Source organism: Ciconia boyciana, chromosome 1, assembly GCF_034638445.1.
Source record: "Ciconia boyciana chromosome 1, ASM3463844v1, whole genome shotgun sequence".
NCBI classification, from domain to species: domain Eukaryota; kingdom Metazoa; phylum Chordata; class Aves; order Ciconiiformes; family Ciconiidae; genus Ciconia; species Ciconia boyciana.
Window position 1 is genome coordinate 86463889 of NC_132934.1, and position 24836 is coordinate 86488724.

At 38.9% G+C, this 24836-nt stretch overlaps 1 protein-coding gene across 2 annotated transcripts in view; it reads right to left on the reverse strand.

Moving 5' to 3' along the window:
* Nucleotides 1–2550: 2550 nt before the first annotated feature.
* TRPV5 (transient receptor potential cation channel subfamily V member 5) overlaps nt 2551–24836 on the reverse strand; it is a 31337-nt gene continuing 9051 nt past the window's right edge. Inside the window, exons 2-16 of one of the 2 annotated variants that reach the window (XM_072850869.1) lie at nt 23954–24051; nt 23295–23417; nt 22605–22745; nt 21963–22061; nt 21566–21741; nt 20537–20683; nt 15155–15367; nt 14722–14808; nt 13503–13579; nt 12456–12621; nt 12105–12171; nt 11237–11505; nt 10010–10116; nt 8303–8537; nt 2551–2655 (exon numbers count right to left, since the gene is read on the reverse strand). In XM_072850869.1, coding sequence (XP_072706970.1) covers nt 2551–2655; nt 8303–8537; nt 10010–10116; nt 11237–11505; nt 12105–12171; nt 12456–12621; nt 13503–13579; nt 14722–14808; nt 15155–15367; nt 20537–20683; nt 21566–21741; nt 21963–22061; nt 22605–22745; nt 23295–23417; nt 23954–24051 — 2110 coding nt within the window. Of the gene's footprint in view, nt 2656–7899; nt 8538–10009; nt 10117–11236; nt 11506–12104; nt 12172–12455; nt 12622–13502; nt 13580–14721; nt 14809–15154; nt 15368–20536; nt 20684–21565; nt 21742–21962; nt 22062–22604; nt 22746–23294; nt 23418–23953; nt 24052–24836 lie in introns of those variants that run through there. The other variant, XM_072850877.1, reaches the window with a different exon arrangement.

The following is a 24836-nucleotide window of genomic DNA, read 5'->3' on the forward strand; positions in this document are numbered from 1 at the left end:
GAGTTGGTGAGGCCCATCCCAAACATTGAGACATAGGAGGAATAAGCATGCCAGTGCTCTCAAGCATCTCAGCTATATCCCCAGTGTATCACATTAGAGTGAGTCTGTCTCTGTTGCTTCAACAGTCCAGGCCACTGTCCCCAGGGGACCAAGCAAGCTAACAGTACCATGAGCATAGCCTGAATAAAGAATCTGAATCCATTAGTTTCTCTTTCGTGTCTGTCATAAAGGATAGTATGTGGAAGCAGTATGTACATCTATGTGCAGAAGCAGCACAGATGGAGTTCTGGGAAAATTATGAGCAGCTGATACCTCAATGCTTTGTAAAAAAAAAAAAGTAAACAGAATTGTAGTTCAAATTCTTCTGCTTGCATCTGCCTTGCACCTCCTTAAAACCTATTCTTGTCATTTTATTATCTTTCAGATCAAGTGCAAGAAAATTAATTATATCCCACTTACTCTTTTCATCTTTGAAATGTTTGGATTTGTCACATGTAGTTCAAGTTCTAGGATTTGCTATGTAAGTCATCATCATCTACAGCTGAAAGTTTCTTCAGGTTTCTTCAGAAACCTAGTCTGTACTCACAGTTTATAACCAGTTTAAACAAATAGTTGAAGAGAAAACTTTCAGCCTATAATGCACATTTCTCACTGATTTAGTGTAAAAATTGCTTCAGGAATTGGAGTTTTGTGATTCTTTTCTCCTTTTCTGACTATAGCAGTACTATGAAACTCTTTCTCTAGTGAGAGAGAAAAAAAGCCTTTAAGGAGATATGGACATTTTTTGTAGAGGCAAAGTGGCCCTACTGTCATTTATTAAGAATGGATTTTGCCTTGGTCAGGTAACAGCTTGTCAACTCAACTTCAGCACTTCAGATGAAAAAATAAGTCATATAGACCTCTCCCCCGTCCCTTCCCTCCCACCCTTTTCATCCTCCCTCCCTCCTTCCTTCTCTCCCTCCCTCCCTTCCTTCCTTTCTTCTTCCCTCCCTCTCTCCCTCCCTCCCTCCTTCTCCCCTTCACTCCTTCCCTGCTTCCTTCCTCCCTTCCTCTCTCCCTTCTTTTCTTCTTTCCCACCCTTCCCCTCCTTCATCCCTCCTTCCTTCCTTCCTCCCATATGATTTGATCATAGCACAAACACCCTGATATGTAAACACCCATGTCTGTTTCTTGGTAATCGCCAAATGTCTGCATTAGCACTTACTAAATTTTTATGATCACTAAATTCCAGTCTTATTTATGCCAAAGAAGTGTTTCTGGTTTTCAGAATCTATCAACTCAAAGATATTAAAAATGTACCACAACATTGCAATATTATAAAGATGTATCCCTGCTGTAAAGCAAAGTTTTAAAATGGTGAGAAACTTCCTCTAAAGTTAGGAGTTAAATTGTCATTCTTCAGTGTTTACCCATTTTATTGTCCCAAAGTTTGGAAACAATGTTTATAAAAATCAACTTTCCTGACTTATTCACAGGGACACTACTCTGAAAACTGTGTGACAGTATGACATGGCAACCAGTTTCTTCTCCAGTATGTACAGGCCTAATCAACAGTACTGATACCTTTTCATTAGTCTGAGCCCAGCCATGGCCAGCAAGCTTGAGTAGACCCTGGGGTGGTGTCTTCTATGTTACATGTATGTGCTGTAAGCTTGGTGAAAACAGGGTAAGGCTGAATAATGAAAACTTGCACATGAACTACAATTTAAGAAAAAGGTGCCAAGCTAAGGTGGGTTGCAGATTCAGTGACTTAGGAGGAAACCCTCATACTTTCTTTAATGACAGGACAAACTATTTAAGTCTTATCTTCTGTAGCACATAAACTGTGAACTTTGCAAAATAAGGGGAGCTTAGCACTTCAGAAAGTCTTCTTTGAAGTTACAAAGCAAAAACAGCCTTCCGTTGTCTTGTTGATGTGCCTTAAGCAAGACTCTCAGGGAGCATAGTTTTAAAAATTCTTGTTCTTGTCCTAATTATCAATATATGATGTTTTGTGTGAAGCCTACTAGGAACTTTATGAAGACCCATACCTTCCAAATTACTTCCAGAGGCCTTTCAATATGCTTCGGCTGATGTCCTTCAGCAGGTAAGGGCTTCACAACTTACTAGTTTGTAAGGTGACCCATAAGGCTATCTGAATGGCCCTATCAAGTATATCCTTAACCGCAGGGGATACAAGGTTATTGTTCATACTGGGAATCAGAAAAACACCAAAACAAATGTTCAGCTTTATACTATTTGCTAAGTGGCATTAAGTAAATTTTTTTTAGCTCAAATTTTTTGCCTGTAAATATAAAACTTATCTATTCAGTACTGCAGTAATTAATGTGGTTTGTATATGTATATATCTAAGCCTATACAAATTCATACTGAGCTCTAAAATGCTAGTGGAGGATAAAATATAAGCGCAAGACCAGATTAGAGAGGGGAAATTACAGAGGACAGTAAAGAAGGACTTGCGATTTCATTTTATTTTAAATCTTCATTTTCTGAGGGGATGAGGATTCAAATAGAGAAGGCTATTAATATCTGAATAATAAGGGACAATGATCAATTGTGACTTGAGAGGTTCAGGTTGGACATTAAGAAAAATATTCTCACCACAAGGGTGGTGCAGCACAGAAACAGGTATACAAAGGAGTTTTGGATCTCCATCTTTAAGGTTTTCAAGACTCTGGAAGACAAAGTCATGGCAGGCATGGTCTGATGTTGGATATCTCAGATGTCCTTTACAACCAGTTCTTCTATGAGCCAATGGATAAATCTTCCTAGAAATCTGCTAACCTCAAATCTTTCATTCATTTTTTTTAATCACTTGCTTTTCTTATATTTTCAAATACAAGCTGACTTGTAAAATTCTCCCATAGATAATGCCACTGATCTGTGATCAGAATCACTGATATTTATTTGTGGGAAGAATTAGGCCAGGCTATTTCACCTCTAGGTGAAATCCTAGAGCTTTATTTGTCAAGCACTGAACACTAAAAGAAAGGGTGAACGGTGAATAAATTAAATTTCCTCCCAGAAGAGGTTTTCTGGGCAAGCTAGTGAATTTTCTATTGTTTATCTGAAGCATAATGGAAAAAGCCAGAGAATCGTTTACAATATAAATGAGAATAGCACTGGGCAAGTACTTTTTGTAACTTACTCTTATTTCCTGAAAACCAGGACTGTTTATTCTGCTCCATAGAATTTTCCTTAAAATTCTTTTTGATGCAGAATCAGATCTCATCTTTTCCTATTTAAAAGGTTTTCCAAATGGAGATAATCTGAAACAGTGAGGAGATAGTAACTAATACCCTAACATCTGGTTGGGTCTGTGGGAAGCCCGAAACCACAGCTACAAGAGGTGTGAAGTGCCTTACTCATCTCAGTCAAAGCTTTAGATGTTCTGTACTTAAGCAGCTGGGCAGTTTGAAAACTTCTTTCTCCAGATGCTGCAGAAATCAGCACATCTGACAAGGAATCTGTAACTTTTTCCATCTGTTGCTGACATTTCATTTGCCCAGCTATCCCCTTGGGAATTCTAGGAAGCTTACACTTTCTCTTCAACTTTCCTTCCATGTCCCAGACAGAAGTGGGGCTAGAATCAATGCATAGCATGGTTTTGCCAAGTGGCTATACCAATAGTATAGTTGATTAGTATGTGTTGCAAGTATTGTCCCCCTTGAAACTTTAATTTATTGATATTTTATATTGAAATTCCTACATCAACTTAGAACTTCTCAGAGGATTTTAAGAATCACTCATTCCGATACTATAGGCTGGTTGGGCTTATGGAACATGGTAGTATTTTCTTTCCCAGTTCTGCTGCTTTCTGAGATACAGTCTCAATTAATTCATTGTAACAAAAAGAGAACTTCAGCCAATTAATGCATTTGATCGATGAGTAGGAAGGTGTTCTAAGGACAAGGTTTTCATGCATGCAGAGGGATGATGTTAAAGTGTGCTTCTGTTAGAGCAGCAGAGAGGAAAAAATAGCAGCAGATCTTACATACTTTGCATACAGCATAAAACAGTAACAAGAACAGAGGCCATAATCTTCTATGGACCAAGTATTTGTTGGATTGGTTTATTCCCATTTAGAAGGCTTTCAAAAGATCAACTTAAAGTATTGGTTTAACTTGTTTACTTCTATACAAGACATAGATAAGGATGGTTTTGTTATTGTATTTATTATAAAAATCTGAAAAATATCACATATTACTGGGACTAAAGTTAGATATTGCAAACGAGAAAAAACAAGTGCAAATACAAAGCCCAATTAAACTATTGTTTCAGTATATTAGCAATTTTATTGATATCTAATAAACAAGCAAGACCCTTTGTTTACAGCTGAGTTTCTCAAGAGTACAGAAGGCACTTCAATAGGAGTTTATGGAAGTTCATTAGTCAGGATTCATCCCATGAGTCTGACTTGCAGTTTCTTTGCAGCCTTGTTTGCTTTAATGTGTAATATAAGATGAAGCCCTTAACCAGGCTAGAAAGGAAATCATAGTAATCATTTAAGAAATGGTGTAAACATCAAATTCAGCGAACCATAATTATACACACCAAACTGTATCTGTTTTGCATGTGTATTACTGAGAAAACTCTCTGTACCTATGTGTATTTTATTGCAAGCAGCTATAGCAAGGACTATCGCCTCACCATCCAAAATAGGTCATTCCACCAACATGAACATGCGGCTTCTTCTCCAAAGAGCTTGTATGGCAGTTTTCACTAAACACTCAATGACTTTAAAAAATAAGGGCCTTGACAGTTCTTATTTTGAACTGGAAATCAGTATTTGAAACTCTATACAAATTTTGTATAAAGAAATTTCTGACATAGATTGCTGTGGAAAAACAGCTTTAATCCAAAAAATTTAACATGGACCCATGACGAGCCAAACCATTTGTCAACTTGTCTGTGATTGCTACTAGAGAAACAAACACAAAAATTGGCCCATGATATTTATTTTAAATACAAAGAAGCAGACAAGATACTCCATATATTTAATATTTTTATTTTCAGCAAAATACTTCTCATTTTACTACAAGCAACTGGATCAAAACATTAATTTTCATCACATTATCATAAACTCAGAAGTTGCTTCAGTAGCATAGAAGATAGTTTGAGGTTAGCAGTTTCAAGGAAAGGAGGAATGTCTGCTTTCAAATTATTGCGAAATTGTTAGGATGGAGAGGAAAGACACCTTGCAACAGCAAGGAGGACCAATACTGTTTTGGAATTTTAGGATATAACTCAAAATGCAAAAAACTTAAACAAATCCTGAAGCAGCACATTCATGCAGAATATTACAGCAAAAGTGCTTTGCCTTTGTGTGACTGTGGTCATTGCTGTTTCCAAGTCTGAGCCAGATTGCATTGAACCAGCTCAAATGTTAGTCTAGTGCCTCCTATTACTTCAGCATCTGAGGTTCACCTGGGCACAGCTCATGTATATATGTCCTAATGGAAGAGGATAGGTATTCCGCATTTACGTATTAAATTTAGTATTTCCAGCTTCTGGTGTGCCCATTATATCTGCTGACTTTTCCCACCTCAAATTTTCTTCTATAGCTGTTTATCCTCCAGATGAAATAAATTATGCTAAAAACGGTCTGCACCACTCATCATCAACAAAAAGATTATGCAAAGTTGACTGGGGAATCATTTATTATTGGTAAAATATTCTGCTCCCCTTTGTATAAGGTCTTTTTCCAGGATTCTTTTTTTAATATGCAGGTCACCTCAGGAAACTGGAAGCCAAATTCCAGTAGTAGTCAGGAAGAAATTTTTTATGATGAGGGTGGTGAAACACTGGAACAGCTTGCCCAGAGAGGTGGTAGATGCCTCATCCTTGGAAACATTCAAGGTCAGATTAGACCAGGCTCTGAGCAACCTGCTCTAGTTGAAGATGTCCCTGCTCATTGCAGGGGGGTTGGACTAGATGACCTTTAAAGGTCCCTTCCAATCAAAAAAATTCTATGATTCTATGATTCTCTATCTTATTTACATTAGGCAGCTCCAAAGACAGGAAATAAATCACACAGTTCTGATGCTGTTCTGTGCATGGGCACTTCCTTAAAAATATCTGCTACTGGATTTTCTGTTTTCTTTTTATGGAGAGCAGATACAGGAATCTATAAAGCCCTAGCACTGTTAACTGAGTTCTGTTCTACCTCCTGCAATGTCAATATGTAGTTTTGAGTTCCAAAATCAATATTCTCATTATTGTTCATAGCAATGAAGAAGAACACAAAATCAGAACCAGGGCTTACACAGCTTATCCTTCAAAATAGCTTTTTAAATATTATTATTATTATTATGTCACAAAGAGGAGTCCTTCTGTAGAAATGGCTATATGCAGCTCCATCTTAATTGTATTTCTTCAGGTTTTCAAACTAGTGAAAATACTTGGGGGCAGGGGTAGGAGGGGGAAGCTATCAATTCTCCCCTTCCTGCTATTTCCTATTCACTATGAAAGAAAATTCATCTACAACTAGAGCAGCAATTCACAGTTCTGGTTAATGTGCCACATTGTTCCCATCTCCATAGACCACCAGTGTAAACCCCAAAGGTTTTGGGAAGGACTGACAATACTTAAGTGAGCAAGACCAGGCAACACTTTCAATTCAACAAAAAAATCAACTCAAAAGTATGCAGTTGAATTCCAGAGAGACAGTATTCTGTCAGTCTTCCATTGGAGCATAAATACACATTCACTTAAGAGAAAGAGGACATTTAAATAAACACACATAATTGCAAAGATCATAATGCTCATTACAGCACCTGCAAGAGAGGAGATGTAGGAGATGTTTGCTGTGATATTTCAATACAATCAGAAATCCACTGGATTCAGCTTTTTCATTATCTGCTTTGGTTATCACAGGGTGATTTGGCTCAAAGTCTAGTGCTAGATAATAATCCTTGGTTTCTTAAAAAACAAAGTTTCTGTTACTAGTCCTGTTGGAAGGAAATGTTAAGACCATGGATTGCTTTCCACTTACTTCTGCTATTGGAATCAAACTCCACACTCCTGAGAATACAAAAAACCCTGAAATGACAGTCCATTTCTCTGAACATTTCTCCATTTTTCTTAAAGTGGCCCTAGGCAGATGACAAACTGACAGACTGGCACAGCATCATGCCTGGAAGGGAACTGTGTGGATGACTCAGTTGTTCATTGGATAGTTTTAGACTTTCAGAGAGAGAGCGAGCGAGCACACCGGTTTCTGAACTGCCTCTGCACTAGCTCTTATTCACCTATACAACATTTCCTCCTAATTTCTTTCAGTTCTACATTGTAGCTCACTACTCAGCCTTGATGGCTCAGTAATAAGTCAGAGAACTATGGTTCAGAATCCTACTTTTCCACAGAAAACAAAAGACCAGCTTCAGGTCACTTGGGACATTAATAGCTCTGCTGAAATTTCACACTGTTGAAAGTCAGCTAACCAGGTCAAACATGCTCTCATTAAGAAAAGAAGTTCCCACTTCAGATCCCTCAGAATCGTCCCAGCAATCACTTCTTTTCAAAAGCTTAAAGTGCATTCATGTGACAACAAAATCAAACAAACAAAAAAAACCCACCACCAAAAAAACCCCAAACAAGCAAACCAAACCAAAACCAAATCAAAACCAAAACAGTCCTGCTAAGATAGCAATGTTGAAAATGCAGCTAATAGAGACTGCCTTTCTTCAGAGGGCAAAATCTGTCTGGCCCTGAATGCCAGCTGAGTAGTTACAGTCCTTTTAATCATCACAGTGTCAGCAAATACCTTCATTCCTGAGCATAGGGGGGGGTGGAGGAGGGGGGGGGGTGTTCAGTTCTGTACCAAATCATAAAACAGAACTTCAGTCAGCTCTCTTTGCTATGAGAGCATTGGGATTTTGTGAAACTGGAGGGAGAGATTATACTGTATGTAACAGTCCGGGAGAGGGCTTACTGATCACTTCTTTGTAAATAGATGAAATCCCATTGCTGGCTTCTTGTGCTCATTTCTGTAATGCATTACAAAGCATAACAAATCACCACAGACCTTAGCTCAACAAGCCCACCAGCTTGGTGCAAGTATCAGTGCAACAGCAGGGACACTTAAAGTACAAGAGAAAAGACTGCATTCATATATCATAGCATAGATGCCATGAACTGTTCACCAGCAAAGTTCTTCAAGGCTGATGAATGTGTGTAGCATGCTGGAGTATGTATGAACAACTGGAGAAGACAACTGTTGTGGCAAAAGTGATCCGTGTTGCGGAGTAAAAAAAGAGGCTTCTTAGACATCATAGATCTCCTCTTCCATGGCATGACCGACCTCTCCATGAAGTTGGTGGAAGGTGTTTCGCCTCAGGATCTCCCAGCCACGGCAAGAACTAGTCCTGGATGTGCTCCGTGACAATGACAGAGCAGACAGTTCCTTCTTGTACAGGATGTTCCTATTGATTTCCAGCTTTTCCAAACCTTTGTTGTAGTTATCCCTATCCTGAGCCTTAAATGCTTCTGTGTACCGCATCATCTTGTGCTTGTTGGGATCAACCCTGTCTTCAACTCTGTAAGAGGATTAAAAAACATAAACTGAATGAAGCAGAAATGTGCCAGTTTATCAACAAAACCAAGCAGCCACAAGAGGCAAGCCCCTCCCAAGAATATGCCTACTGACCCAGACATTCCAGAAAATCTACACAGAAACAGGAACCTGATTATAGGCATGGTGCTAGCAGCTGCTAGCACACAATTATCTCCTAGACCTTCATCCCCATTATTGACTTCAGTACCCTTATCTGCCCGTGGTTTTCTGTCCTTTAACTCATTTCCCAGTCATGATTTGACCTTTCCTTTTTGCCAGCTGTAAGCTAGTGGCAGACCTACCCCACCTGACTCTAGCTCCAGATCCTTTGTATATATGCATATATTCATCCATTTCCTTTGTTCTTGTCTTTCCTCTTCTGATACTCCATGGTTGCTAGTCTCAGGATGTCACTTATATTTTGCTGAACTTTTATTTAACTGCTCCACTTCCACTAACCCTTCTCTACATTATTTATAACTTGTCTTCTGAAATACTATCCCACAGTACATACAATGAACATACATGTAATTTGACAGAATGGGATCACACCAACACTCTTCTCATAAAATCCAATGAAGAATTGTTGCTGGGATATTGCTCTTGCAGAGTTATATTGTGCACCTTGGACTGAAAGTGTTGCATATTGGTACCACTTTAGGTCTGCTTGTTCTGCCCCGCAAACCTGAAAATCCACAGGGTTCATTTCTCTGCTAAAACCTCCAGAAAGTCCTATTTCATACAGCCACCACTCCCCCTTCTGGTTTTATCAGCAAAAGATGATGCAGTTAGAAAAGACACATGCCCAAACAAAGTTTAATCTTTTCTCGGCCTAGTATAAATATTGATTAAAATCACAAATAATGAGGAATCTAGTGTTACCTAGACTACAGACCATTTGTTTATTATTTCAGTGCCTAAACTGAAATCCTGGACCTAAGACTTTGCCACCTAATGCAGTCTTTGCAAAGTATAATATAGTTCCTAGGTTCACACCAGAAAGAAATCCTGCCTTTAATTATTCCTGTTCTGTTTCTGAATCAGCAGTTCATTGCTGCTGAATGCCTAATTGATAGATTTTGCCTCTGCCATTTCACGCATCTAATAGGTAGGGACAGCCAACCAAGCACAGCAGTGAAGCTTTGTGATACTCATTATAAGAACTTTGAAAGAAAAATCCAGGCCTTATAACCCATGCAATTTCTGGAGTCTGTCTCCTGTGACTAATGGATAAGAAAACATCAGCTGATTTCACAAGGAATTGCACAGCAGAGCTTTCTGAGGGGAACAGTGCTTGTCTATCAGTCACAGACAGAAAACAGATTGAGGTCTGTATTCTGGAAGGGAAGGCTCCAAACACTCCTCCCCAGGCTGCTGGAAAGGCTCTTTATTAATGTTCATACATTGGATTCTTCTTCTGGGATCCTTACATGCACACACTAGAAGAGAACTGACCTGAGATACCATCGGTCCCCTAGCCCATACTCCCGCCCACAAATTCCAGAGCGAGGCCAGAGACACCGTGGCAGTTTCCGCTCCAGCATGACAGTAGTAGCAACAACCTTTAGAATCAAAAAAAAAGAAAGAACTCAGATCAATTAGAAAAAAATCAGAATCTCTTTCAAAATTATCAGTTTCATGAGTACTGACCCATTACTGTACTTCATTACAGCTCCAGATGTAATGAAGAAAAATCATAGAGTCAATACTCCATTTATTATAGGGCAAGTCACTATTTTAGTCCTAACTGTGCCATGTTTTGAGAAAGCAATGGTGCTCTTAAAACAGTTAAATTTCTTTCCTTTTATACCTGATGTCAGCGAGTAGGGTAATTAATTTGCAAGCTAGAGAACAGGACAGTATTTATATCTGCATTAACTATCATCAGAACTTACCAATGTGGCAACACAACTACATTTAACCATTTGACTTATTGCTTTCTCACAGAAAAATACTAGGAAATGTATTCAAATGTATTTACATTTAAAAATGTATTTTTTCTCGCAGAAAAATACTAGGAAATGTAAATACTAGGAAAAGATTTCCTGTGGAGCAGCTATATAACTGATGTGGTTGAATTTTTTTGCCTTTTGAGCAAGAGAGTCAGGCCAACTTCTCTTAATGGATCTAAAGACGTTACTGACCTACTTGTAACCATTACCTTGCATTCTATCTCCCCTCAGTCAATCTCTATAATTATAATTTAACTCTCAGTTACACAGAAATGTGATTTGTAAAAAAAAGATGCAACTTTAATTCTATTTAACGAGAGATTCCATGAGTAAGAAACAAACTTAGGGAGACACAGGATGGACAAGAGTTTGGATGGGCTTCTAGCTGCTATTTGAAATAAGGTAGGAATACTCGCATAGCAAAGATATACTGGAAGACAGTTTAATATGGGAAGATGTGCAGAAGAGTAGTCTTGCACTTAAACACTTCAGACTCATAGAAAGGATGAAAGAAATTTGGTGGCTGGTATACAGAAACTAAAACAGAATTAAAAGGACATGGCTTATTGTATTAGCCCCTGAGAAAAGTGAAGGCCAGGGAAAGCTTTTAGAGTACCTCCTTTAGAGCATGGATGGCAGAGTAAGTAATTGCACTGTCTAGCACATTTTCCCTGGACAACTTTTCCCCTTCTTTACTCAAAGCAAACCCCCACCACCTAAATTAGATTACCTGGGCTCTCCAGAGCTCATCCCGCTCATGGGCCACTCTCCAGTGGGTGTCACCCATCATGGCAATTAACAAGTTGAGCATAAGGAGGGTGGCAATGATGGCGAAGGCAAAGTATACCACACTGTACATAAAGGGCAGGTCCACATCATAGTTTGCAGGGCCATCAATGATAGTGAGGAACAGCTCAAAGGTGGTGAACAAGGACATGGGATAGTTGTAGAACTGCCCAAGGTTTTCAGGGTTCTCTGTCTGGAAGATGATATAAAAAGCTAGAGAAGAGCAATGGGGAAAAAAAGTGAGAGATAGTTTAACAACAGGAATCACATTCCAAGAGCAACAACAGGGTCCTATAAGAGATTCTGACAACACAAAAGTGGTCTGGGAAGGAGCTGCATGTGTTTCTATGCTAGTGCAGTACCCAGCATAGCAAGGACAAATCCCTGACTAGAATCACTGATCTCCATTATAAAATGACTCAGAATTGCTTTGATTATTTATTTGTTCTCAAAATAGTGATCTTTTCTTCTTCAAGGGTATAATACAGCTATGTGTGTTAATCTCATTTTCCAAAGACAAATATCATCAATGCAGTATGTCTTTAAACTTTGACTTACATATATGTGGAATTATCTGGATTGTCCTAATTTCTATTACCCTGAAAAGAGCAAGAATTAAAAACCAAACTCATGAGAACAGAAATCAGTACTGTAAAGTGACCATGCTCAAAAAAATAGAAGCTATACATCATCACCACCTTTTCCAGCTAACTCAAAGGGCAACCTGAGAATAAATCAAAACCCACACACTTAATTCATGCTAAAAACGTTGGCAGGGGTAACATAATGCTGTGTTCCTTTTGTATACTCACCTGATGCAAAGCCCAGTATCACCACAGCCATGAGCCAGCAAAAGCGCATAAGATCTCCGAATATCATCTGCAGAGCAAAGACAGAGCCACCATAAGGACCAACTGTCCCACCAAGCCACAATGCAACCCTATGTAAACCATTTTCCAGATTCTAAAACCATGAGTGGAATAAAGGAAACTTCTGCACTAAAGAGAGAATGTGAAAGTCCCAAACCTTCTGTGCAGAAAAGAACTTGTCCATTTGCCATTAATGCTAGTCCTGATGGAGAAAAAGTATTCTTTCAGTTCTCCCTATCTGCAAAGAGGTATCAGGATGTGTGTAACAAGCCAATATTTGTTTGTGTCTTATACCTTCTGAATCATGATGGTAAAGGGTCCGAGCATCTGGAAGCCTCGTGCGAAGTACATAACATTGCACCATCCTAGCACCAGGGCAAAAGACATGGGCACCACCTCACCAGTTGTGCTGGTGAGACGCATCACCATGGTTACTAGAATCATGCAAGCATATGTGATGCTGCAAAGGAAGAAGAGACAGTGAAAAAAGTTCAGTAAAGGAATCTTACCCTCCTTTTTCTTTTCTTTTCAAAAATTCCAAGACAGGCACATATAGCCATATGTGCAGAGACCCCATAGGCAGAGACCTCTCAGCACTATCAACTCTACCTGTCCACTCGTCTGGCTTCCTACACACCAGCTGAGCCAGTAAGAGAAGTAAATCAAGAAAATGAATACTCTAAAACAATGGAGAAAGTGACTGTCCTGGTTTCAGCTGAGATAATTTTCTTTATAGTGGCTGGTATGGGGCTATGTTTTGGATTTGTGCTGAAAACAGTGTTGATAATACAGAGATGTTTTAGTTGTTGCTGCACTAGTCAAGGACTTTTCAGCTTCCCATGCTCTGCCAGGTGCAGAAGAAGCTGGGAGGGGACACAGCCAGGATAGTTGATCCAAACTGACCAAAGGGCTATTCCATACCATATGATGTCATGTTCAGTATATAAAGCTGGGCAAGAAGAAGGAAGGGGGGGACATTTGGAGTGATGGCGTTTGTCTTCCCAAGTAACTGTTACACGTGATGGAGCCCTGCTTTCCTGGACATGGCTGAACACCTGCCTGCTGATGGGAAGTAGTTAATGAATTCCTTGCTTTGCTTTGCTTGCATGCGCAGCTTTTGCTTTACTTATTAAATTGTCTTTATCTTAACCCACAAGTTTTCTCACTTTTACTCTTCTGATTCTCTCCGCCATCCCACCGGGGGAGGGAGTAAGCAAGCGGCTGTGTGGTGCTCAGTTGCTGGCTGGGGTTAAACTACAACAGTGACTCATCTGGCAAAAGACAGCAGTGGGGAAAATGAGAGACAATATATTTATTAGACTTTAAAAGTAGTCTACTTACACAATTATGTGGAAAGGCCCTCCGAGGATGGTTTGTCCAAAGTATTTTGCTGCTCCAACTCTAAGGATATCGGGGATCTAAGAGAGACATCCTATTGACTTTAGTACTTAGACAGATTCCATTATACTATTAAATGTCACGGTAACCACCAATATTGACAGGACCTTGGGGCCAGCTGCATCTGCTTTGTTTGCTGGTTCACAGTTTGATTTCTACATTAATTTAAAAACTGAATTACTGAGTCAGGTGGGCCCCCCTTGGTATGTGACAGAGATTGTTGGAAAATCTAAGAACACTTGGGCAGACTGAGAGACTTTGTTATGTGACAGAGAGATGTTGCAGCACAGAGCTGTGAGCCTGAAGTTCATATAGATTACTGAGAAGAGACCAGACAAAGAGCTGAGCCTCAGAAGTGAAGACAAAAAAGACCTTGGGGAATCAAAGGAGTTTGTTATAATTCAGACTCACAGTATTAGCTGTACTGTAGCCCCAGAGTCCTGACCAAACACAGGAAGAAGGACTTGTCCTTCTGGAACATATATGGGTAGGGAGAAAGCTGTTTACAAGCCCCATTTTACTTCAGTTGACCCTTGCATCATCATTTGAGTTTTCTCATATGAAAGTTTTGGTCTTGTATTTCATATTATAATAAAATCAAGTGGGGGATGTATTTGTTTTAATTTAAAGAACTGCTTTTTTTTTTGGAGAGTTCATGGTAAGGAGAACACCTAAACATGTCCACCTCAGAACTCTGGTTGAGTAAGGCTCCTGTCATAGGCCAATAATGGTCACTGATCTCCAATTAAATATAAACTTTTCTGTGTATGCACAGAAATCACTTCAGCCAGCACCCTAAACACATGAGTATTTAGGGGTGCTGGGTGAAGAATCTCTAAGAATCTCATGCAACATCTGGGATTCAGCTGGACCCACAGATGGTGCTAACAGGAACTGTGGCATTATCCTGCAGACAGTATTTGATAGCACGGCCAGTCCTTATAATTGCTTCTTCCACACCTGGAGTCTTACCAGTATGTTGTCACAGTCTCTGTTTCCTCCAATAGATACTGTTGACAGTGTCTATTGCCATAGACATATATCAAAGAACTTAGACTAAGCAAATAACCCCTAACAAGTTGTGAGCACAAACTCATTTTTGTCTAGTAAGTAAAATCTGTCTTGATTAAACTTGAGACTATAAGCTCACTGTTTCTCTTACCTCAAGGATCAAAATTACTATAGCTCCAATGACTGTGATCAGCTCCCCCACCAGCCTCAGCTCATCCTCATATGTCATATATGATTCCTGGGAAAAAAAAAAAAGAAGTGAAAGAGGAGGGAAAGGAAATTAAAATTAAATTTTAAAGGGAGTGAAAGGAAATTTTAAAAGAGGATGGGGGAAAAGAAGGCCCACTGTTAGTGTAATAAACATGACTAGGCCTGACAAGGCCATAGGAACCAGCCCAGCCCCAGCAACGGAGAACAGAGCATACCCCATGTTCCTCACTGACGAAGGTCAGCTGGCAGAAAGAGAGAAGGAGGACAGCTGCAATAGTTGGCAACTGGGAAAGAATTGGACTTTCCAGTTAAGTAGATTAGATTAGAATTGCCCAGTGCTGCCTGTGGGGCCCTGACTCCTATAGACACAGTACCTGCAGCATTTTCTGGACATAGATTGTATTGTCTCTGCTGCTTGTTTTGTTGCCTGTTCGGGGTTTCAGTGGTCGGTAGATGCAGCACATAGTGAAGCAGACCATGTAGAGTACATAGAATAAAGCCAGGAAACAGAAATAGGGACGACCATACATATTCCACTTCAGGCTCACCAGCTCCTTCACAGGTGTTAGGTCCAAGATCTGGCGTGCCTGAGAAAGATAGAAAGAAGGAATTAATTGCCATAAGGACATATGTTTATAAGCATCATTCACACTGTTTCCTGGGAGAATGTTAACAAACTATTCTCACCTACTCTATTCAGCATTAGGAAGCTGAATTTATTTTGCAAAAATGAATGCTCAAGCAAGTTTGGATTTGCTCAGTTTGCCAGTAAAGAGTTTTGAAAAAAAGTAAAAAATACACCCTGCAGAGAACAACTTTTGAGTACCAGTAGGAAGTGCAAGAGAAACATGTTAGGTACTGGAATAAGTTTGTTGTCTGTGCCTGGATGCATATAAACACTTGAGGCAGACCTATGATCTAGGTTCATTAATGCAAATATATGAGGATGTGTTACAGAAAATAAAAGGTGGTTATTATTATTATTATTATTATTATTATTACTATATTAAGATAGATACATATTAGGGGTGGGCTAGCACAGTGCACTTTACAGCAGGCAGATATTTTCCTCTAGGCAAAATAGACATCATTATTAGAACATAGAATTGAAAATAAGATAATTTAGATTCTACTTTCAGCTACAGAAAAAAGTTTCTGTGCAACCTTGTGAAATTCACTTAGATTTTTTCCTCCAAATTGGAGTTCCGCATTTATACATGTAAGTTAACATTGGTTTCAACAGCTATTTCTATCAACTTCAGTAGCATTTGTGGAAACTCTTAATCTCTAGGAAACATATCAAAAGGTCCTTTAGATCATTAGCTCTCTTTGAAAAACTGACACTGATATTACCTTGATTTAGCAGGCAACTAAGAGGACTTTGAAAAGATATCCAAAGTTCCTTTATTTCTGTCTAAATGCAGCCTGTTAATGAACTGGATCTTCAAAAGTTTTCACCATTCAACTATGATGATAAAAACTTCCGCAAACCCACAGTGAGATGTACTGTAAAAAAAAAGGCTCTTTCAACTTACTTCCTTTAGATTATTTATATTACATTCAAAGTTTGGGTCCTTCTTTTTAAAATCTCAGTAGTGCAGCTCAAATGTATCCAGAAGACCACATATGTTTCCAGAAATAAACAGAAGCTTCAGTGAGCATCTTGCATGATATGAAAAATAGTGCTGCTGCATAAGTTGGGGTTGTGTTTCTGTCAAAGATCTGCGTATATCTATACATACTGTGTAGCTGAGAAATTCTATACAAGATGAAAGCTTCATCAAAAAAAGTTGAGACCATAGTTTTAGAAGTGACAAAGAGGGTCTATAAAAAGTAAGAGCAGTGGAGTTATGAGCACTGGAGGGAAGAATCCTCTCCTATCATACAATTCCATTTCAAAAACTAACAGAAAGAATCTGTAAATTTTCTCAAGTGCCCTCATGGTTGATCTGGTTGATTTGCACAAGGACAAATAAAATATAGTGAGATGAAATGGAAAAAAAAATACATCTTTTCCTCTGTTGAACATTGCTAATGTATGCCTCTGAGTGAATCTATTGATTTGCTGCTGGGATGACAACTATAAAACTTGGGAAGATCAATGTCATGCTACTCTTTTTAACGGTTTTCCTAGGACAAGATGAAATTGTGGCTACATGAACTATCTAATAAATGTCATTACTTCTTCCTACAAACTTTGCCTCATCTATGTCCTTAGACTATCACTACTACAAGTAACCCATCACATAACTTTAGGCACCTAAAGGAGGTATCTTCATTAGTGATGTGGTTATCCTAAGATTTCTCTCCTTGTAGACAATAGGGTCCTACAGACTGCCATTCAGCTCACCTAAGATCCAAATGGCTCTCTGGAGATACTTAGTTATTTGCATTTCTCTATCAACCACATGTAAAATCTAGGGAATCTGTATTCCTTAATTAAACACCTCAGTGACAAAAATTACATGGGATGAATCTAGGCCAAGTGCACTTCCTTAGCTTAATTTTTCCAATATGAACAATTTTGCACACAATATTGTGTGCAAAAAAGTAATCACTCTCAAGCCCACCCAAAACTAGATGCTCTGCTTATTAAACTAGTCTGTGAAGAAAGAATGAACCACATGGGAAAGATGTTAATTTTAGTATGTAATGCACTATTGGGATATATTCAACACCATAGTGACAAGAGCACTATGCTGATATGAATAAAATGGAAGAGAGAATACTAGTGTCTTTTCATATTGAGTTCTTTTGAAAACTTTGGTCCATGATTCCCTAGCGGACATAAACTACATAGAGTCCCACTGTGAGGAAGTACGTTCCACAGAAGTAACAGATGTTATTTTCAAAGTAGATGGATGATACTGACTCAGGTTATCATGGCCTCCAAGATTTGCAGTAGTTGAAGAGCTAGATCTCTACTTTGGAATCAAATGGATCACCTTGAAGTATTTTCAAAACAAAATTTTCTTTTTCATTCAGTTATAAGCCATGTTATGTTAAAGTGAAAGTAAAACAAAGATGTTTTGTTTATTGGCACCTGCAAGCCCAGAAAATCAGCATGGAGTCTTTTTGTGTTTTTCTGTCATCTCATTATAACTGCTTAGGGTCCATTCCCAATCTGGAAGAAATCAGTATAGCTGAACTGAAGCTATAATTGCAATGGTTTCCTACAGTTGAAGATTAAGCCTGTAGTCCTTCATCTGTCTTCCGTATGTGGAAGTGTAATTTTGATTGATGTAAGCAGAATATGTAAATACTCAAAGTCTAGAAACAGGACTATGGCTGGTATGTTTATGAAGGATCAAAGTTTGCTTTGTAGGTCAAGGGGCTCAGTCTACTCCAGAGATAGTCAAAAGCAGTTGGATTCAGCTACTTCAAGACAGCCAGTGTTATTTCATTTGCAGTTTCTCTACCTACAAAAAAGGGAAGAACTTGTTTGGCTATTCTCACAGAACATATGCAGGGTTCACATGAGCAGTAAGCTACTTTTCCAAGAATCCTTTTTGAGGTTGGCAACTGAGCACCAAAATGTCAACAAGGCCTTTTCTATAAAAGGGAAACAAAGATATATAAGTGATTGGAAATTACCCTCGGTTCTGATGGCATCTGGAGGGTAAAACAAAAGACAACAGCTAAAATTTATCTGATAAACCTTTGAAATCTTTTTATTGTGTGTGGGAACATAGAACTGAGGATGACAGAATATTCCTGTTAGTACAGCAATACGCGTCTTTTGTATCAGATTATTTAGGAGAAGAAAATAGGAATGTTTTTCCAAATGAGATTAGTACTTGTCTAAAGCTCCATGGCTTATGTAAAAATATTACATTTTAAGTTTCTGCATTATTATCTGGGTGATACTTAATTGAATCATCTATATCAAGCCTTCAACTTCTGTTAGAAGACTGACGCTTAGAGCACGAATAGGACAAAACAGGATGTACTTTACACCTTGCTTATGAATTTGACCCACACACTTTATTAAATACTTCTAGACCTACTTCCTCTTGTAATGTTTAGGGGACCACTGCAACAAGCAAGAAGGAGACGTAAGTCAAAGTGGCATGAGTGCATTACTTTAAAGGAAAACTTTCTATTGCACTCTAGATGTTTTCCTTCTTTTGCTACATTGCCCTGTTTCCTCTAAGTCAGAGAAAGATAGAGTGCACAAAGTGCAAGGAATAAGTATGTTTCAGTAAATGGACGTGACTCCTGAATGGCCTAAGAAATATCCTAAAGGATCAAAAGGAAGTGAGAGATAATGAACCTAGCTAGATAGCCTTAGGTGTTCTGTTTTGTGTAGAAGTCAGTATTTTAGAATTCTTCACATAGGAGAGTAAATTTCATTTTCAAAAGGCTGATATGTGTTTAGAAGCTTACTATAATCTTTCTGTAGCTTAGCTCCCTTCTATTTTGCCACTTTTCATCCACTTAAGGGTCAGAAAATATACCTTAGTACCCATTTGTGTATGCATTCCCCTTAATACAAGAGGAACCTGCTTCTGATTGGGGCCTAAAGATGCTACTCTAGTCCAATACTGGACTGGGATGGTATGATAGGTTGGGGTGACACATTGCATTCTCCTAGAGGAAACACTAAACATTTTGGACCAAACATATATCAAATACAAAAAAAGAATTACTATTTATGCTTGCAAAAATTGCAATTACTCATATTTAAGAGCATTCTGGAAAATAAATAAATCATAATATCTCATGGTATTTGAGGACATCTTATCCTCTGAAATTAGGAATCTTGGATCTGCATGCACTAGATATTTTGGGAGAAGGCAGAGGCACAATATTCTTCTTTCTTTTAGGATTATCCTTTAGTCTTCTGGACAACTTCTAAGGTTGTTCTATTTTTTTGACATAGACTTCTTTCCCCTGAATTTCCATGTGTACTGCCACACCCAGGAATTTAGAGGATTTTAAATAAAAGCAAATGAGAGTTTCATAGACTTCCTCCACATTGTGCAAAGCTTTCCAGTAGCTGAAACTTTTGTTAGAGAAGTTTGACTAAAATTTTGATAGATGGAAATAATACAGCATGGGTAGAATTGTGCCAATTAAAGTGTCTCCTGATTCATTTCCTGTCCTATTAGGATTATTGAAGGTGTTTACATCTGATGGGGTAGTATACCTTGAAAGTCTTAAGCAGATCTGTCTAAGCTTGCCATTATACTCTGCTATTTTTATCTTAGTGATCCCTTTACAAGTTTTTGAGCCTACAGCAGAGATAATTCGCCTACTTTGTTTTGAGTCATAACCTGGACAAGCAATGTCATTAAATGAAGGGAAGAATAATAATGAGTGGTTTTAAAATGCATTCCAGTTTAGGATTTCTGATCATAGTTGCATCTCACAGGGACATATGAAAGTTAATCAGTATCACAGTTATAGAAAGCTACTTCCTAGAGCTACTCTAGAGCTACTTGTTACTGGTATCTTTGAGCCTGGTGAAAGAGAGAGAACCCTTTACTGAACCACACTATGTCATTTCCTGTAGCTTGCTCATACTACGTTCTTTCAATCATCTGCAAGTTTCACACCTCAGAAGAAACTGTGTGTAAAACATCAGATGTAGCCAGATCATTAAAAAGCTGCTACATTTCATGTATTCCCTGCAGCACATGGTACAAAGTCCTTGCTCCATGGATAATATAAAAGAGCTTGAACCTTCAAACTCATCATTCTTCCTTTATAATCACCATGGTCTGCACATAGAAAGTATGTGGTGCCCACAGTACCTCTCTCTTCTTGGTTGAGACAATGAGCTCAAGGAAGGACTGATCTTCAGCCCAGGAGTCAATCTCCGTGAGATCATAGAGCACAGTGGTCAAGGGGCCAAAGGACCAGAGACTGTGCTTCCGCTTCTGCATAAGGTATTGAAACATCTGAGGAGAAAAGAAGGGGATGGAGGATATCAGAAGCTTTCCAGTATCTAGTGTATTTGCAATGAAAACAAACAAAATTGTTAAAAACCCTTAATTACAATGTATTTTCCTTGAACTTGGTAGTTGTTGTGGTTCTTGTATTTCTCAGGAACAACTGTAGCAGGTTAAGAAGTGGAAGAACTTTTTCTGACTCCCATTTGATTATTAGCTCATGCTTGAGGTAAAGGATGAGTGATTTTTATTCTAAATTCTAATCAAACTGATAAAGTTATTTGACACAGTTATACATCTTGGCAATAGATTTCATATGGAAATATAGGTTGATTAGAAAAAAAAATATTTTATACTCTTCTACAAGTTATCAGGAAAGAGGTGTGGCAAGGGTAATGATCCTGTCCTTTGTGGATCTACAGAAGAAACACTAAACATCTTTGTCTTTTTGTTAAGGGGAAGGATGAGATTTTACATTAAATATTGAGTTCTTGACTATGAGTAAGCATCTGTGGATACCTGAAGAAGTTTCCTGTATGCCACATTTAGGGCAATGAAATCTAGACAACAAAGACAATAATTTCAGTCAGACTTTAAAAAAATTACTTGGAGTGGATCTTTCTGTTAATACCTGTTTAACTCAAATGCTTCAAAAATTGGGTCAAAAGATCTATTCTTTAAGCACTCATTTCTTTCATTAGGATAAAGAAATTTCTTATACAGGTTTTTTGATCCTACATGATACTCTGGAAAAAAAAGAGAAGGACTTGTTATGTATCATCTACCCACTAAGAGCATGCACAAACTCGCTTGGTCTGGATGATGTTATTTCAAGTTTTCTGTTTCTGAATAACTCTTTTGTATGGAGGCAACTGTGTCACTTAAACTCACCACAGTGTTGCCCTCAACTCCAGCCAGTTTGAATGGAGTAAGCCCCTCATTGTTAGGAATCAATTCAAGTGATCCTGGTCCCTCTTTGTTCCTGTCATAGGAAAGTATCAGGCTGTACATGTGGCAGGCAAATGTCTTATTAGGTTGGAGAACCAGGATGTGAAGAACAGTGTTACCTATGAAGGAAGCAGACCAGGTAAAGTATATGGAATAGCCCAGCCCTATGCAAAGACTGGCAATTGACTGATGCCATTAGCAGTGTCTCTCATTTTCCTCACATCCCTCATCCCACAGCTGTTTGTAATGAGAGAAAAATATGTGCATGCACAGATGACAGAGTCTGATTTAAAGTGTCCAGATCCACTGTATGCAATTCACTAGGCCCCACAGCACATACCCAGATAATCTTGCGCTCTAATGTCAGCTCCATTTTCAATGAGCAACTGTACAATTTCCTCATTTCCCACACAGGCAGCAAATGATAAAACATGCTCTCCTGCAAAGAAAGGAATGGGGAGAAACAACATTAAGACCCCAAGAGGCAGGAGAGGTTGAAGCATGCTGAGGGAAAGCTATCCATGCTATGAAGCCAGAGGTTATGAAAGGAAGAGTTACTTCAGGTAACCTGTAAATTTCCCGCCCCACTCCTCGTCTACTCAGAAAGGAAAAGAAGACCTGCTCCACACAACACTAAAAGGAAGAGGTATTCTTTTCAGATTGTCTTCATAAGAAGGTTGACAAGTAAGTTGCAGTATATGCTGCTAGGAAGAAATTAAATTAGAATTCTTATGCAATACATATTTTTGTATACATGCAAATATATAAAATGTGTATGATTTATATATTTATATTTATGTATTATTTACATACTCAGATGGAGTCTTACTGTTTGCTAAAAAGGTATGTGAATGATGACACTTGGAGACAGGAGCCTCTGCTTATACAATTTAGATGGGGACTAAAGCAAGCCTCCCTTACATTCCCTCATCACTCTGCTGGTTCCCTCCCATAGCAGCAAGGGGAGAAGATAAAGCTGTACCAAAATAGAGCAGATTCTGGGAGCTGCGCCTGAAGAAGTGCCCAGTGGCCTGTGCTGTGCAGGCATTGGCCCCTCTCTTGAGTAAAGCCTTCACCAAAGTGATGTTCTGGTTCACTGCTGCAATGTGGAGAGCTGTCTGCCCTGTAAGACACAGAAATAAAACCTTGCCTTCCAAGAAAACAACTTCAGGCTGATCAGTAGCCTGCAGTTCACATTTGACTCATGGTAAATCTAAGTTTTTTGGAACTTCATCCATAGTGGCTATATGATTTAGGTTTGAAGTTATCCCTGTTGTGTGCAACAGGGTTGGACTACAGATTTTCCAGAGGTCTCATTCTATTTAAACCTTTTATGAATTCATGAAAACGGACTTTACACGACTTTGTTACATGACTATGGCAGAAAGCAAACTGTACATATCCCTGCAATCCTACTATAGCCAACAGGCCCACCTGTGCTTAAGGGTTTGTCAATTACGCATTTGCATGATGCACATGTATATACTTGGGTTTAATATAATTCCACCTTACACAAATGGTCAGGAGCCATTTGTATGTTGGTTTTGCTATGTAACAGTTCAGCAATATATTGAACCAAGAACAGTATAAGCCTCTTTCCTAAATGTATAAGTAGTACTTCCTCCCTCCCCTTGCAGAGAATCCTGCCCATCCTCATTCCCTGAGATGTTACCCTCATAAAGCTCTGATGTCATCCTCTCATTGACAAGCTCGGGAGCTGCTTCCATCAGAGTCACTGCAGCCTCCACATTATCATACAAGGCAGCTACATGGAGGGCAGTCTCCCCCACTGCACCTAAAAACAGTAGGAGAAGCGTGTGGTCATCTAGACATTGAACTGTATGGGACAAAAGCAGAAATGGATTTATTGAGGTGGAGAATTATGGGAGTGCTAGGTGCTCCCTTGCATACTGCCAGGTGCCGCCTCATCATATGACATGGTAACAGCCACATAACTGCATAGTCTCTGTCCTTCACCCCATCAAAATCTGAAAGCTCAACAGAGACTTCAGGTGTTTGTAGGTGGCAGCAGACTTAGGCATGAAATGCACACAGCCCTTCCACTGAGCACCTTCCACAGTAAACCACCTCCCTCAGTCCCTCTAGAAAAAAGGCCCATTCAACCTGTAAACCTCTGATCTTCACCATTCCCTTAGAGTTTGATGAGCTCTGCAAGTCAGAAAACTCACTTTGTTGCAAAGCTGCTGACATACAGTTAAGCAGTTTGAGTCTGCTAATGCAAATGTGTTAGCAAACAAACATACTCCTCTACTGATTGTAGCAGGCTCTTGCCTTCCACAGAAAACCATTTGTCACAAATAATCGAGTTACCTCTCTGATAGATATCACATGTTCCGTCAGTGAGAAGTTTCCTAATGGCTGGGAGGTTGTTCTCTTTGGCAGCCTGGAGGAGTGGGGATTCCCAGATCCTGTAGTCAAGAAAAGGCAGCTGATAAGAAACACAGTCAAACACATGGTGCCTTTCTTCAGAGCTAGCATGGCCTTTGCTTGAGACAGTATGTATCTTCAACCTTTTCACTGAAAGATCGGTAATGCACACCTATCATCTGAGGTATTTTTTGAATGCAAAAGAAAGAACCGGCAAAAGCAGACAAATGCAGTGCTAAAAACCCAGGTAGTTCATCACCTCGTGATTTACTGACTCTTAACCATATGGTGGCAGCAGAGGGAAAGATAGGAGAAAGGAAAAACCAACTTCGAAAGGTTTCTGGTTTATATAGTCCACATTCTGAGGCACAGAAGATAGCAAACGATGGGTCATTTGATATCCCTCCTGCCAATAGACCAGTTATCTCAGGAGCCAGAAAAAGCAAGTAGTTTTTTTAAACAGCACAATAAATTAAAAAAGGGTTGGCATCTGAATTACTCCCATAATGGATGGAAAAGAAAAATTACAAACAAGACTTCCCCCTGTATCATAGCAATGCTTCCTATGGTATAATTAAAAGAATGAGCTCTGAAATGTAGTTCCTCATCATAAAAAGTTATGAGGAAAAATTTGAAAGCTTAACTATACTATTTTTTTCTCTGGTGCTGAGAAAATTGAGTAAATTGTTGAGAACTGAAATGTATGTCCTGGGAAAGAGCAAGCCATCAAACAAGTTCCAGACTGAATGGTTCACTTATAGTTGAAGAATACCCTTGTGTCCTCCATGAGGCTCTGGCTTATTTCAGTAGATCCTTTGGGGCTGAT